At 36.7% G+C, this 16,112-nt stretch overlaps 1 protein-coding gene across 2 annotated transcripts in view; it reads right to left on the reverse strand.

The window, feature by feature from the left end:
• The window catches only part of ALG6 (ALG6 alpha-1,3-glucosyltransferase), a 69,783-nt gene that overhangs the window by 7,540 nt on the left and 46,131 nt on the right, over positions 1-16,112 (reverse strand). For both annotated transcript variants that reach the window (XM_055364246.2, XM_055364260.1), the window contains 5 exons: positions 15,807-15,892; positions 13,997-14,081; positions 10,526-10,596; positions 844-912; positions 519-717 (listed from right to left, as the gene is read on the reverse strand). In XM_055364246.2, the coding sequence (XP_055220221.1) occupies positions 519-717; positions 844-912; positions 10,526-10,596; positions 13,997-14,081; positions 15,807-15,892 (510 nt within the window). The remainder of the gene's footprint in view (positions 1-518; positions 718-843; positions 913-10,525; positions 10,597-13,996; positions 14,082-15,806; positions 15,893-16,112) is intronic.

Raw genomic sequence — 16,112 nt, forward strand, 5'->3', positions numbered from 1 at the left:
ACAGAGGTCTCTCTCCATGTGTGACACATAAAGCAGAGACCTTCTACAAGCCAGGAAGAGAGGCCTCACCAGAAACCAACCCTGATCGTAGAACCTTGATCTTGATCTTGAACTTTTAGTCTCTAGAACTGTAAGAAAATAAATTTCTGTTGTATTTTGTTATGGCAGCTATCACAGACTAATACATTCCATTTATATGCAATGTCCAAAGTAGGCAAATCTAAAGAGGCAGAAACTGGCTGTCCAAGGAAGGGAGTTAGGAGTGAGAATAGAATTGGGAATGAATGCTAATGGGTACAGAATTTCTTCTGGGAGTGACAAAAATAATGTAAAATTAGATGACGGTGATAGTTGTACAAATCTGTGTACATACTTAAAACCACTAAGTTGTATACTTTAAATGAGTGGATTTATGTGAATTATATCTCAAAAAGCTATAAAAGAAAATCACTACTTCAATAATTTTTTAAAATAGTGACATGCTGAAAAATGTGTCATTTCTTAAAAATTGAACTTACCAAATATTGTATAATTCTGGAAAGAAATGTAAAACATGGAAGATATTTCCTCACAGCAATGGAAAAGGATTTCAACTGCAGTTCTTCTTCAGAAGTCTTTTCAAATATTGAAAAGGAAGTTACACAAGCTATAAAAAATGCCATTGTTGTCACAACAGAGGGCATTAGGAGTTCATCCTTCAATAGAAGAGGTAGCATACTGTAAAGGAAAATTTTTAAAAATCACAAGAGAATTATCAATTCAAACCATAACCACTTCATAAAAAAGTTTTAAATTAGTTTACAAGAATTATACTGAAAATATATGGAAATTGGTATGACTTACCTAAATGTTGACACAAGTAAAAACCAAGTAGACATAAAAGGAATTTCACTTAAAACTAAGCAGACTGGTCTAAAATGGTAAAGAAAAAATATTTTAATATTACAGAATATAATTTCAACTCCTAATTGTAAAAAATATAAATACATTTTATCTGTCTGATTTTCAGTGGTAGCTTAAAAACAGCCAGGAAGGTCTTCATATGGACTACTGATTCATTTTGTTAACAGTCCAGACTAAATTAGCCTAGACACAGGCACAGAGGTGTCAACTCCTCATAATAATTGGAAAACTGCTGCTTCCAGTATGCCGTTAATGGAACTTTTTTTCTCTATCATACAAACAAGTAGCTTAAGAAAAGGATCAGATAAACAAATCTGAGAAGGCTTTGTCACATATTTCGTAGTACTTGGTAAATATGAATTCCCAGTATTGTTTTCAAACATCTCTTTTATGTTCTTTCATGTTACATATTACTCCGCTAAGTTAAAACTAAAGTTATGGCAGACAACATCATCATGCCACTGGAGAGGACAAGATAGACAAGAGGATAAAGGAAAACAAATTGATAATAATAAAATTAAAAGGAGGAAGAAATTAGTAGGAAGAGCTACATAAAAAGGGAAATAGTATAGGAACAGGAAGCACAATGCCAATAAACGGAACCACTGGCTTTATCAAAGAATTGTTTAGGGGCCAGGCACAGTGGCTCAGGCCTATAATCCCAATACTTTGGTAGGCCAAGGCTGGTAGATCACTTGAGGTCAGGAATTCGAGACCAGCCTGGCCAACATGGTGAAACCCCATCGCTACTAAAAATACAAAAAAAATTAGCTGGGCTTGGTGGTGCGTGCCTGTAATCCCAGCTACTTGGGAGGCTGAAGCAGGAGAACTGCTTGAACCCGGGAGGAGGAGGTTGCAGTGAGCTGAGATCACGCCATTGCACTCCAGCCTGGGCAACAGAGTGAGATGACAGGGCGAGACTCCATCTCCAAAAAAAAAAAAAAAAAAAAAAAAGTTGTTTAGGGTCATAGCTCTAAGCCCTGTGACCTCCTTACCACAACTCCTGCTCCAGTACCTTCGGGATTCAATTGTGGCAATGCTCAAAGAAGGAGCATTGCTAGTGTGAAGCCCTGAGTCCTGGTCCCCATGTTTGCCCTTTATTTACTGTGTGACCTTGAGCAAATGATTAATCTATTTTCTTAAGTGGAAATGGAAATAATAATAATACCCTGTATTCTTAAATAGTTGAAAGAACTCTTTGCAGGTATCATCTAGTGTTTACTTTTTTAAAATACAATAAACTTTCCTAATGATGGTGGTTGTTGAATAATTGTTATCATTATTTTGAATCTCTTTATTTTAAAAAGTGCTCTATAAAGATTTGGGCATTCTCCCCCTTTCCCAGAAGGATGACTTTTTCCTATGTCAACTAATATATGAGATTTAAACCCTGGGATTATAAACTGATTGAAAACTACTAAAAGAAATTACTAGGCCAGGCGCAGTGGCTCACACCTGTAATCCCAGCACTTTGGGAGGCTGAGACAGGTGGATCACGAGGTCAGGAGTTCGAGACCATCCTGGCCAACATGGTGAAACCCTGTCTCTACTAAAAATACAAAAAAAAAAAAAAAAAAAAAAAAAAAATTAGCTGGACGCGGTGGCGCATGCCTGTAATCCCAGCTACTCAGGAGGCTGAGGCAGAAGAATTGCTTGAACCAGGGAGTCGGAGGTTGCAGTGAGCCGAGATCGTGCCACTGCACTCCAGCCTGGTGACAGAGCAAGACTCCATCTCAAAGAAAGAAATTACTAGAGGACTTTCCATTTCACTGCTTGAGAATGGATGCATATTAATAGCAAGCTTATTGAAGGTGCTCAATAAATACTGTTTTCTCTTTCTGGTTTAATTCTTTCCCATTTATGCATTCAATATTTATTTACCAAACACAAGCATTGACAAAAAATGTATTACAGCCGGCGCAGGGGCTCACAACTGTAATCCTGGCACTTTCGGAAGCCAAGGTGGGAGGATCACTTGAGCCCAGGAATTCAAGACCAGCCTAGAGAATATAGCAAGACACCACCTCTACAAAAAATTTACAAATTAGCCTGGCATGGTGACGCATGCCTGGGGTACTTGTTACTTGGGAGGCTGAAGTGGGAGGCTCACTTGAGCCCAGGAGTCCGAGGCTGCAGTGAGCTATGACCATGTCACTGTGCTCCAGCCTGGGTGACTAAGTGAGACCTTGTCTCTTAAAAAAACTTACTACATATAAGCACTGCTCTGAAAGGAATACAAAGATGACTATAACTCAGCTCCTAACATCAAAGTACTTACAATTCATCACCAAACAGTGAAATGCCCTACATCCTCAACCTCTTCTCTGAACCCCTCCCTTTACCACCTTGTTTGAAACAATGCCTGGCTCTCTCCTCTGAGGACAGTACTGCCCTCTGCCCTCTCAACTGTGCCTGTTTTTGTTGTTTCCACAGTCTTCAAGTGACTTGGCCTGGTGGTGGGAAGTAACCTCCTTGATCTTCCTCACTACTTTCCTACCAGTTCTCCCTCTCTCCACCCTAATAATCTCCAGCTTTGAAACTCTTCTCATCACACTTTATCCCCGATTATTCCCCATCTTGTAAATACTGACCAACCACAGGGCCGCTTCCTCCATTACCCAAAGATTTCAACTCCTTTCTCACTATCACTCTCTACAAACTGACTTAATTCTTGGCAATTTTAACATATACATAGATCTTCCCTCTCATTTGCTAGAACGCCTCTCTTCTAGTGATCTCATCTTTAATCCTGTCCCTTACGGTCATACTTTAGACTGCACCTCCTCCATGACTCTCACCACTATCTCCTGCCTTTTGGATATTCCAACTCCAACAATCTTTTGATCCTACCGAGATCTTCAATCCATTGTTCCTACCACCTTTTCACTTTCCCTCATCGCTTCCATGGCCTTTTCCCTTTTTACCTACCTTAAATTCTAAGGTCAATCATTATAATCACTCCCATACATTCACTCTTAAGCCCTCAAGCAAGGGAGTTATCCTCACCAGACAAAACCATAAACCTGGAAATACCCAACTCTCCACCAGCGCTTACTCTAACCATACTGAACAACTGCTCAAGAGAAAAACAGCTACCCATACTAACTGGTCTCACTTTAAATACATGATCATGATATTCAAGTGCCCTGCAATTACTATATATTTCCCTGATCTGTTTACACTCTGTCTCTCCTTAGAAAATGTTTCACACTTCTCCCTCCTACTTCCAACAGCTTCAACCCACTCTTGGCTAATGACTTTCCCTCTCACTTCAATAAGAAAACTGAAGCAGTTAAAACAGAACTTTCACAGATGCCCACCATCACATTTACTCCCTTCCCAGCATCTCTACCAATATAGCCTGTTCACCCCTTTTACTAAAGAGGAACTCTTCACACATCTGTCCAATGCCAATTCTTCCCTTTGTGCTCTAGATCCTACCCCATCTCCCTTTCCCAATGACAGTGCTCCAGCAGCTCCTCCTCTTGAGATCCTGTACCATCAGCTTTCCTTCTCTGCTGATCATTCCCCTGCCTTTATTGCTCCTCTCTTAAACAAATAAACCTATCTTGACCCCATTTTCTCTACCAATTATTGCCCTATTTTTCTGCTTCCTTTTTCAACAAAACTCCTCTGAAGAACAGTCTACCTTCCTCACACCATATATAAAAACTCAACTGGGCACAGTGGCTCACGCCTGTAATCCCAGCACTTTGGGAGGCCAAGGCAGGCAGATCACTTGAGGTCAGGAGTTCGAGACCAGCCTGACCAACATAATTAAATCCCTGTCTCTACTAAAAATACAAAAATTAGCCAGCTGTTGTGGCGGGCAACTATAGTCCCAGCTACTTGGGAGGCTGAGGCCGGAGAATCTCTTGAACCTAGTAGGTGGAGGTTGTAGTGAGCTGAGATTGCACCACTGTACTCTAACCTCGGTGACAGACCGAGGCTCTGTCTCAAAAAAAAAAAAAAAAAAAAATTAACTCAAAATGGATCAACGACATAAATATAAGAGCTAAATCCATAAAACTCTTAGAAGGAAAATGAGGGTAAATATTTCCTTGAGTTTGGCACTGGTTTCTTAGATATATACCAAAAGCACAATCAAAAGACAAGATACGTAAATTAGACTTCATCAAAATTAAAAACTTTTGTGCATCAAAAGAACACTATCAAGAGGGTAAAAAAGACAACCCAAAGAATGGGAGAAAATGTTTGCAAATCATATATCTGATAAAGGTTAGTACCCAGGATACATAAAGAACTCCTAAAACTCAAAAAATGACAACCCAATTAAAAATTGGGCAAAACGGCCGAGCGCAGTGGTTCACGCCTGTAATCCCAGCACTTTGGGAGGCCGAGGCAGGTGGATCATGAAGTCAGGAGTTCAAGACCAGCCTGGCCAACATAGTGAAACCCCATCTCTACTAAAAATGCAAAAATTAGCCAGGTGTGGTGGCACGCGCCTGTAGTCCCAGCTACTCGGGAGGCTGAGGCAGGAGAATCACTTGAACCCGGGAGGCGGAGGTTGCAGTGAGCTGAGACCGTGCCATTGAATTCCAGCCTGGGTGACAGAGTGAGACTCCGTCTCAAAAAAAAAAAATAGGCAAAGGATTTAAATAGGCTTGTCTCTGAAGAAGACAGACATATTGTGCCAACAAGCACACAAAGAGATGTTCAATATCATTAGTAATTAGGGATATGCAAATCAGAATCACGATGAGATACCACTCATATCCACTAGCATGGCTATAATCAAAATGATGGAAAATAACAAGTGCTATCAAGGATATGGAGAAATTGAAGCCTTCATATATTATTAGTGGGAATGTTAAGTGGTGCAGCCACTGTGGAAAAGTCTGGTGGTTCCTCAATAAGTTAAATACAGAATTGCCATGTGACTCAGCAATTCTACTCCTGAGTACAGACTCAAACAAAAACTTGTACATGAATATTCACAGTGGCACTATTCACAACAGCCAAAACATGGTAACAACCCAATGTCCATCAACTGAGGAATGATGAACAAAATGTAGTGTATCGATACAATGCAATACTATTCAGGCATAAAAAAGAATACAGTTCTGATACAACATGGATGAACCTTGAAAATATTAAGAAGCTAGACACAAAAGACCACATATAATATGATTCCATTTATATAAAATATCCAGAATAGACAAATCCACAGAGATTTACAGAAAGCAGATTAGTGGTTAGAGGGACTGGGGGAAGGGAAAATGGAGAGGGACTGCTTTGGGTATGGGATTTCCTTTTGCAGTGATGAAGATGTTCTGGAGGTACATAGTGGTGATGCTTGAACAACAGTGTGAATGTACTAATTGACAATGTAAAATTTATGCTATGTGTACTTTAACACAATTTTAAAAATATAATTTTAAATATTTGTTTTAAAAAATGAATTATCAGCCAGGCACAGTGGCTCATGCCTGTAATCCCAGCACTTTGGGAGGCCAAGGCAGGGGAATCAGTCGAAGTCAGGAATTCGAGACCAGCCTGGCCAACATGGTGAAACCCTTTCTCTTCCAAAAATACAAAAATTAGCTGGGCGTGGTGGTGTGCGTCTGTAGTCCCAGCTACTGGGGAGGCTGATGTGGGAGAATCGCTTGAACCCGGGAGGCAGAGGCTGCAGTGAGCAAAGATCAAGCCACTGCACTCTAGCATGGGTGACAGAGTAAGACCCTGCCTCAAAAAAAAAAAAAAAAAAAAATTGCATTATCCCTACTTGTCTTTAGTTCTTCTCCTCTCATTTTTTCTATTTTTGTTTCCTTTGTTTTTTGAGACGGAGTTTTGCTCTCGTTGCCCACGCTGGAATGCAATGGTGCAATCTTGGCTCACTGCAACCTCCACCTCCTGGGTTCAAGCGATTCTCCTGCCTCACCCTCCCGAGTAGCTGGGATTACAGGCATGCATCACCACACCCAGCTAATTTTGTAATTTTAGTAGAGACAGGGTTTCTCCATATTGGTCAGGCTGGTCTTGAACTCCCAACCTCAGATGATCCACCCGCCTGGGCCTCCCAAAGTGCTGGGATTACAGGCATGAGCCACTGTGCCCGGCCCATTTTTTCTTAACCCTACCTAATCAGGCTTCTCCCTGCATTGCTCCACCAACACTGGCCCTACCAAAGTCACCAGTGACTTCCATATTGCTAAGGCAAATAATATATTTTCAGCCCTCATCTTATTTGACCTATAAGCAGCATCTGATGCAACTTACCACCTCATTTCCTTAACACACCTTCTTTTTTATATATATATTTATTTATATATATATTTATTTATATATAAATATATATTTATTTATATTTATATATTTATTTATATATAAATATATATTTATTTATATTTATATATTTATTTATATATAAATATATATTTATTTATATTTATATATTTATTTATATATAAATATATATTTATTTATATTTATATATTTATTTATATACAAATATATATTTATTTATATTTATATATTTATTTATATATAAATATATATTTATATATTTATTTATATATAAATATATATTTATATATTTATTTATATATAAATATATATTTATATATTTATTTATATATAAATATATATTTATATATTTATTTATATATAAATATATATTTATATATTTATTTATATATAAATATATATTTATATATTTATTTATATATAAATATATATTTATTTATATTTATATATTTATTTATATTTATATAAATATTTGTTTATATTTATATAAATGTTTATTTATATTTATATAAATATATATTTATATATAGATATTATATTTATATAAATATATATTTATATATAGATATTTATATTTATATAAATATCTATTTATATATAGATATTTATATTTATATAAATATCTATTTATATATAGATATTTATCTATTTATATAAATAGATATTTATATATAGATATCTATATAAATAGATATTTACATATAAATATCTATATAAATAGATATTTACATATAAATTATATATATATATATATACATATATACACTTTAAGTTCTGGGATACATGTGCAGAACATGCAGGTTTGTTACACAGGTATACATGTGCCATGGTGGTTTGCTGCACCCATCAACCTGTCATCTACATTACGTATTTCTCCCTAATGCTATCCCTCCCCTAGCCCCCCACCCCCCAACAGGCCAGTGTGTGATGTTCCCCTCCCTGTTTCCATGTGTTCTGATTGTTCAGCTCCCACTTATGAGTGAGAACACGTGGTGTTTGGTTTTCTGTTGCTGTGTTAGTTTGCTGAGAATGATGGTTTCCAGCTGCATCTGTGTCCCTGCAAAGGACATGAACTCATCCTTCTTTATGGCCGCATAGTATTCCATGGTGTGTATGTGCCACATTTTCTTAATCCAGTCTATCATTGATGGGCATCTGGGTTTGTTCCAAGTCTTTGCTATCATGAATAGTGCTGCAATAAACATACATGTGCATGTGTCTTTATAGTAGAATGATTTATAATCCTTTGAGTATATACCCAGTAATGGGATTGCTAGGTCAAATGATTTCTAATCCTTTGGGTATATACTCAGTAATGGGATTGCCGGGTCAAATGGTATTTCTGGTTCTAGATCCTTGAGGAATCACCACACTATCTTCCACAATGGTTGAACTAATATACACTCCCACCAACAGTATAAAAGCATTCCTATTTCTCCACAAACTCTCCAGTATCTGTTGTTTCCTGACTTTTTAATGATCACTGAGGCAGGAGAATCGCTTGAACTAGGGAGGCGGAGGTTGTGGTGAGCCAAGATCATGCTATTGCACTCCAGCTTGGGCAACAAGAGCAAAACTCCATCTCAAAAATAATAATAATAATAAAATAAAATTGCAACCTCTACCTGCATCCCATCCTCCAGTACTCCTAATTACTCTTGCTCTGTTTTATTTCTCCATCATGGTATTTATTACCTTCTAACACACTCACTTCTTTTTTTTTAATAAGTGTCTATCTTTAAGAATGATAGCTAAGAAGGCAGGGATTTTTGTCTGGAATATATCCCACGTGCACAAAACAGTGCCTGATAAATAGAAGGCACTCAATAAATATTTACTGAATGAAATATTTGTTTAATGATATGATTAGCTGGGACCAGGTCAAAAGGAACTTTTATTTAATTTTTTTTTTTTTTTTTTTTTTTTTTTTTTTGAGACAGAGTCTCAGTCTGTCGCCCAGGCTGGAGTGCAGTGGTGCAATCTCAGCTCACTGCAACCTCCACCTCCTGGGTCCAAGCAATTCTCCTGCCTCAGCCTCCCAAGTAGCTGGGATTACAGGTGCCCGCCACCATGCCCGGCTAATTTTTTTGTATTTTTAGTAGAGACAGGGTTTCACCGTGTTAGTCAGGATGGTGTTGATCTCCTGACCTCATGATCCGCCTGCCTCAGCCTCCCAAAGTGCTGGGATTACAGGCTTGAGCCACCAGGTCCAGCCCAAAAGGAACTTTTAATGCAAACTGTAAAACCATTTACCAAAAATAGATCAAAGCCATGCACTGTTACAAATAATCTAGGTGCATTTGTAAAAAAGGAACCCCTAGAAGTTCAGTGTCTGAGAACTAATCTGGTCAGATTATAGGTCCTGAATGAGCTGCCTTTCTGTGAGTATAAATTCTGGGGAAATATATTAATACATGTTTGAAAGTAATGCCTCTCCCCAGTTTCATCCCCTGGTACCAGTGATTTGTGTAGGGTCAGCCTAGCCTCATATAATAGTGGTAAGCTCTAACTCAGGTTTGGGCCTCAGAGGATGGCATTAAGCAGTCTTCCCAGTCTACAATGATATGAGACTGTTTTATTTAGAGCCAAGAAGCCTTCCACACAGGCCAGCCCAGCTCTGCACTAAGGTTTTAGTCCAAAGCTCCACCTAATAAAAGCAATACTGCCTGCCATTTGTCATTGGTCATTCTGTACATGTATCTTCCACAGGATCCTAGTGAACATAGGGTGAGGGGTAGAGCAGTAGTGGGTTGGGATTGACCTAGAGGAGGATTTCAGTATTCCAAAGGGTTCTATGTGAATACTATTTTAATATTAGGATATCATACTCCTAGCTGTCATCCACTGCTTTCTATGAACACCAGGAAAAAAATTTAATGCTTCTAAAACAAAGTAGTCTGGTTACAGATTGCCAATAGGGCCTAAACTAAGCTTGTGGCAAAAAAGAGAAAGAAGGCAACATACAAAAGACCCCATGGAAGTAAACGGAAAGAAGAAGGCTACTGAATAGACGTGGAAATGAATGAAATGAAAAAGCAAAGATGACAAACAGGCTCCAATCTGATGAAAACCTCTTTGAAGGATATATTTTTTATTAGCATGTAGAAAATATAAGTGAAGGAACAGGAAGAAATTACTATTATGTCAATAATATTCTACCAAAATTTTTCAGTTTAAAATACATTTTATAAAGAAAATCAAAAATTCTGGAAAAAAACATGACTATGAAATCATTTTATGCAAAGATATAACATTTGTGTAGTTTTGTTTTGCATTCAAATGTATATTTGTATGTAAATTATAAAGTTATATTATAAACACATAATAAACACATATTTCAAATGTTTCTACTTACAGTGACACCAAGAGAATGGATTTTTCATGTACTTGGAAAGAAAATAAAAAGAATGATAGTGCACAGCTAACCTTTAAGAAAAAAGGGGGGGAAATGAGATATAACTTGTGAAATAGCATATATAGTTAATTATAGAATCTAAATAAAAATCATTTCAAATGAAAGTTGAAAGTTTATTAAAGCTCTGTTTAGAAGTAAAATACAAACAACACTAGTATGCATATTTTAATCAAATTTAAAAATTGACATATTTTTTCAAAAAACAATGATTATAAAGCTTTATTTAACCATCTAAATTCATCATAATTCAGTTATTAATAAACAGAACTAGTGAATACCTCAGACACAACAATCATACATTCATCCTCCCTTGGAATCTCAGACAACTTAAATTTAAAAGCATGAAAGACAAGAAGGTCAGAATCTAAAACCGGCAAAACAAATCTATTTTGGTGTTTTAAAACATGCACTTCAATAAAATATATTAATGTTTTATAAATTAATAACGTGCTAGAGTTTTAAATAAAAAATTATCTATTTTGAGAAGCTTATATTCTGCAAATTAGATATGGATAACTATCCAGTTGCTCAAGCAAAAACCTTGAATCTTATCCATGCTACACATCTAACCCATCAGCAAATGCTATCTACAGCACCTCCTAAATACAATATCCATCCACTTCCCTCCATTCCCCTCTGCTAAGGGTGGCAGAGGAGTGGTCTAAGCCACCCTCCATCTTTGTAGTAGTGCAATAATCTCCTAATTGGTAACACTCCTGCCTCCTGATAGTCCATTCTCCAAACAGCTACCATATCAGATCATGTAATTTTCCTGTTTAAAACCCTCCAATAGCTTCCTATTATACTTAGAAAAAAATCCCAATGCCTACAAGATCTGGTTCCTGCCTTCCCTTCCAACTCATCTCTTGTATCTCCCTCACTCATTTTACAGCAGCCACTTCATTCATCTCCTTTTGCCAAATGTGTTCCTGCCTTAAGGAAAAATATGATTCTATCAAGTCAGGGCCCAGATCTTCTTGTGATTGGCTCCTTCTGGTTGGTCATTCACTTCTTGGCTCAAATACTATTTTAATATTTAATATTTATATTATTATTTAATAATTTATTAAATATTAAATTATTAAATTTAATATTTAATAATAAAGCTACTCAGAAAAACCCTAAACTATAGAAACCTTCTCTAGAACGGTTTCCTTTACTCAATCTAAGTGTCCCCTAACCTCATTCCATCAGCTCTCTTTTCACATAACACTACTTTTTTTTTTTTTTTTTTTTGAGATGGAGTTTCACTCTTGTTGCCCAGGCTGGAGTGCAGTGGTGCAATCTCCACTCGCCGCAACCTCTGCCTCCCAGGTTCAAGCGATACTCCTGCCTCAGCCTCCCAGTAGCTAGGATTACAGGCATGAACCACGACGCCTGGCAAATTTTGTATTTTTAGTAGAGACAGGGTTTCTCCATGTTGGTCAGGCTGGTCTTGAACTCCCGACCTCAGGTGATCCACCCGCCTCGGCCTCCCAAAGTGCTAGGATTACAGGTGTGAGCCACCGCACCCGGCCAACACTACTTTCTTCATAGCACTCATTACTCCCAGATGCTTTCTTGTTAATGGATTTATTTTGTTTATTGTCCATCTCCTGCCACTAGCATGGAAGGCCCCAAGTAAGAGAGCAGGGATGTCATCTGTCATTCCTTTACATGCCAGTACCTACAGGAGGACCTGGCATATGAGAGGGCACTCAATACCTGAAAAATTAAATATAAATCCTTTTGCTGCTATACATACACCAGTATTCACGCTATCAGTTACCTCAATTATAGATTTATATTGAGATATAATTCAGGCAAACATGATTGAAAGGAAAATACTTTTAAAACAATTATAATGGGAAATGTTCTTAAAACTCTCAGAAGTATACAATAAGAATTCAAAGCATGATTAACAAAAACAAAATAACAAAAATCTTACATTTAAAAAGTTTTAACACAATGGCTTCTTTTAAAACATACCAAACTGAAAAAAATTAGAAAACTAAGAAAAAGAAAATGTTTTTTCTGGCTTATAATCCTAAAAGTAATCATCTCTAACACTGCTAAAGTTACCCAAACTCTGAAATTCTATTCTATTATCTTTGAAATGTACATTTATTTAGCATTCTACTTCCTAGAAAAACAACAATCTATCACAAGCTTGGAAGATATTTCAGGTTAAGCCTAGTGAAGACATCAGAGCATTACAGCATATCCATTCTGTTCTAACTGTCCAATACAATATTAACAACAGATGACTTGGTATGCTCAGAGTTCATTCACAGAATCAAACAACACAAATCATCAATAAAAAGATAATTAAAAAGAAAAGAGGAACATAAAGCTATCCTTTTTGCATTGTGGTAATGAGATGCACTTTTGAAGTATTTCACTGTTATGTTCTTTTCTGGCTTGTTTTTATCCAATGTACTTACATGGCAGTCCCAGACTTGGAACCCTAATTTCTAAATGTTGTCTCACGTAAGTCCAGTAGGACTTACTGTTTTCAGAAACTAAATGTTCTTGATAGTTTAAAAGGTATTTTTTAAATGTCATTTTATAGACCATGGCACACAGGAACAAAATTTTAAATGCCATAGAAACACAACCAAGAAGACTTTGTAAAGCTACTCAGAAAAACCCTAAACTGTAGAAAATGCACCTAGTCCATCTTCAAACTGACACAAGTCATCCTCCTAAAACAGAGATCTGCCCCCTCCCCTTCTCAAAAATATTTTTTAGTTTCTCTTGCACACAAATCAAACTCCAAACCTTTTCAACCAAGATTTTCAAGGTCTTCAATAATTTGGTCAATTTTTACCCTTATCTTTCACTATATCCTCTCTTACTCTCAACACATACACACAAAACTCACACAAGTTATATTGTTTAATAGCTATTCCCAGAATATCCTGTGTCCTTCCCACCTCTGGACCTTCAACTTCTTCCTTCTGTTTTGAACTTCTCTTCTGCTATATAACCTGCTGTTCTAATCTTGCCCCACTTTCAAATTTGGGCTCAAATCCCACTTGCCCTAAACAGCATTCTAAAATCTCCCCCCGAGATAATATCTCCCTTTCCCACACCATCATAGGACTTCATTTGTACCTGATAGAACTTAATACCATCTGTTTTATAGCATAACTATTTAAGCTACTTAAGTTCATTGCCACTGTTTTCTACTTTGTAGTCCCTCATTAACTAATACGAAACAAATTAAATAGTTGAATTAACTGAAAGAGTATTGATTGCTTAGCTTAGTGTCTAACACAGAAGCTAAGTATGGGAAACAGCCAATAAATGTCTGCCAAATAAATGAATGTCTTGTTTCCCAACCCAATAAATCCTGTGCAGACCATGAAAATAATTTTTAAAAGATCAGTTGTGGCAAGAATTAAGTATCTAAAGTAATGAAAAACTTACCAGTGTAAATTTGAATCCTTTGGAAGAGGGCTGAAGTATTAATTTTATGCATGCAGGAAGCAGGCTCAAAAACGTAAAACAAAAGCTAAAAAATTAATAAAAATCAAATATTTGTCTTCTTTGTAGAGGTATAAATCTAGCTTAAATAAGGAAATATTTTTTAAATATAAGGATCATATTATTTATCAACTTAAGTTTATTTCAAACTATATTTATTTATTAAATTTAAAGATGAAATAACATTTAAACAAAATCTACACATTGATATATATATATACTTTTATACACGATTACATAATATAGACCAAACATGATAAAACTAAATATTGCTTCTGTTATTTTAGTATTTAATATCATGTATAGAAAATATACAAAGATACATAGTTGAAGGTCAATTATCAAACACTCAAAATAAGAAAACATAATGAAGTACAAGAGATAATGCTATATCTGTAACACAAACATTCATAAACTTTACTCACAAAAGAGTCTCTCTAGCCCTCATTTCACAAACATTGATTATCTGATTTTCAAGCCCATGGTAAATCATAAAGAACAAGGTGGAAAGGGAGCAGGAAGCTACTAGAGCTTCTCCTAATAATGGCTAATGGGTGGGAGGAAAAAGAACTAGAAAAAGCAGACAGACTCAACAAGCAAAGTGGCCTGGAACCATTTAGTACTATGGGAAATAGCCCCTGAAAGCCCTGAAATCAAGTATATAACCTAATACAATAACTGATTTTTCCCAGTTGTAGATTTTGACTCGTCAACTTGGCTAGGCTGAACTAATGTCCCTAGAATTCCCTTCCTGTATGCCTCTGGTAGGGTGGGCTACAAGGGAAATTCTCATAAGATTTGGAAGACAGAGAGGCCACACCCATCTCATCTCCCAGTTATTTGAACACTAATCTGCTGTGAAAGAATTTTGCAGATGTGAAACCCCTACTCAGCTGATTTTAAATTAATCAAAAGGGAGCTTGTCCTGAGGCGACTAACTTAATCAAATCAAAGCCCTTTAAAAGACGGCTGAGGCCTTCCCTAACAGCATCTGGGTCTGAATTGCTCTTCCTTCCCCCCTAGATATTCCCTCCTGACTGCCTGCCTTGTGACTTCTGTTTTGCTTAGCTAGGCCCTACAACTGTATAAGCCAATTCCTTGTCACGAATTCACACACACACAGTACACAGTGATCTCCTACTCCTACTTCTTGGATTGATCCTGACTGATACACACTGAATATCATGACTCTTCAACATCATATTAATCGTATTTAATGTACTCTCTGTTCAAGGAGAGAACAAGGTAACAATTCAGAAATTTTCACATAAAATAATTCAAGTTGAAGAGTTTTATTGTACAGAGCAATAGGTCTTTTATGTGGAAAATCCTCTAAAGAAAAACACCTCGGCTGGGTGCAGTGGCTCATGCCTGTAATCCCAGCACTTTGGGAGGCCGAGGTGGGTGGATCACCTGAGGTCAGGAGTTCGAGACCAGCCTGGCCAAAATGGTGAAACCTCATCTTTACTAAAATACAAAAATTAGCTGGCCATGTGGCGGGCGCCTGTAATCCCAGCTACTCCGGAGGCTGAGGCAGGAGAATCACTTGAACCCAGGAGACAGAGATTGCAGTGAGCCGAGCTCAAGCCACTGCACTCCAAACTGGGTGACAGAGCCAGACTCTGTCTCAAAAAAAAAAAAAAGAAAAAAAGAAAAACACCTCATTCCCTAATGATGCCAAATAAATGAAATAATACCATAATGCTTTTAAAGAGTAACTTATAAAATACTACATACAAACTTTGTCTCTTACCTCATTATTAATTGGATGTGACGCGGCAAAATATCCTTAATCTTCAGAAAGACATTGAAGCTGCACCAAATATTAGCTACTTTATCCTTAAAAGAGATTTGTTAGCTTTACATTCTGGTATAATTGAAAGAAATATTAAAACCCATGAAGTACAGCCCATAATCTCTAATAAACTTTTTGAGATGTGAAACTTTTAGTCACAATTATAACTAAATAGATTAAATCCTCCAGGAATAAACATATACGCATACACTGTCTCAAGCATTTTTCATTTTTGTGCAGGGCAGTTGATCAAAAGCATTGGCC

The sequence above is a fragment of the Gorilla gorilla genome, chromosome 1 (genome assembly GCF_029281585.2).
Source record: "Gorilla gorilla gorilla isolate KB3781 chromosome 1, NHGRI_mGorGor1-v2.1_pri, whole genome shotgun sequence".
NCBI lineage: Eukaryota > Metazoa > Chordata > Mammalia > Primates > Hominidae > Gorilla > Gorilla gorilla.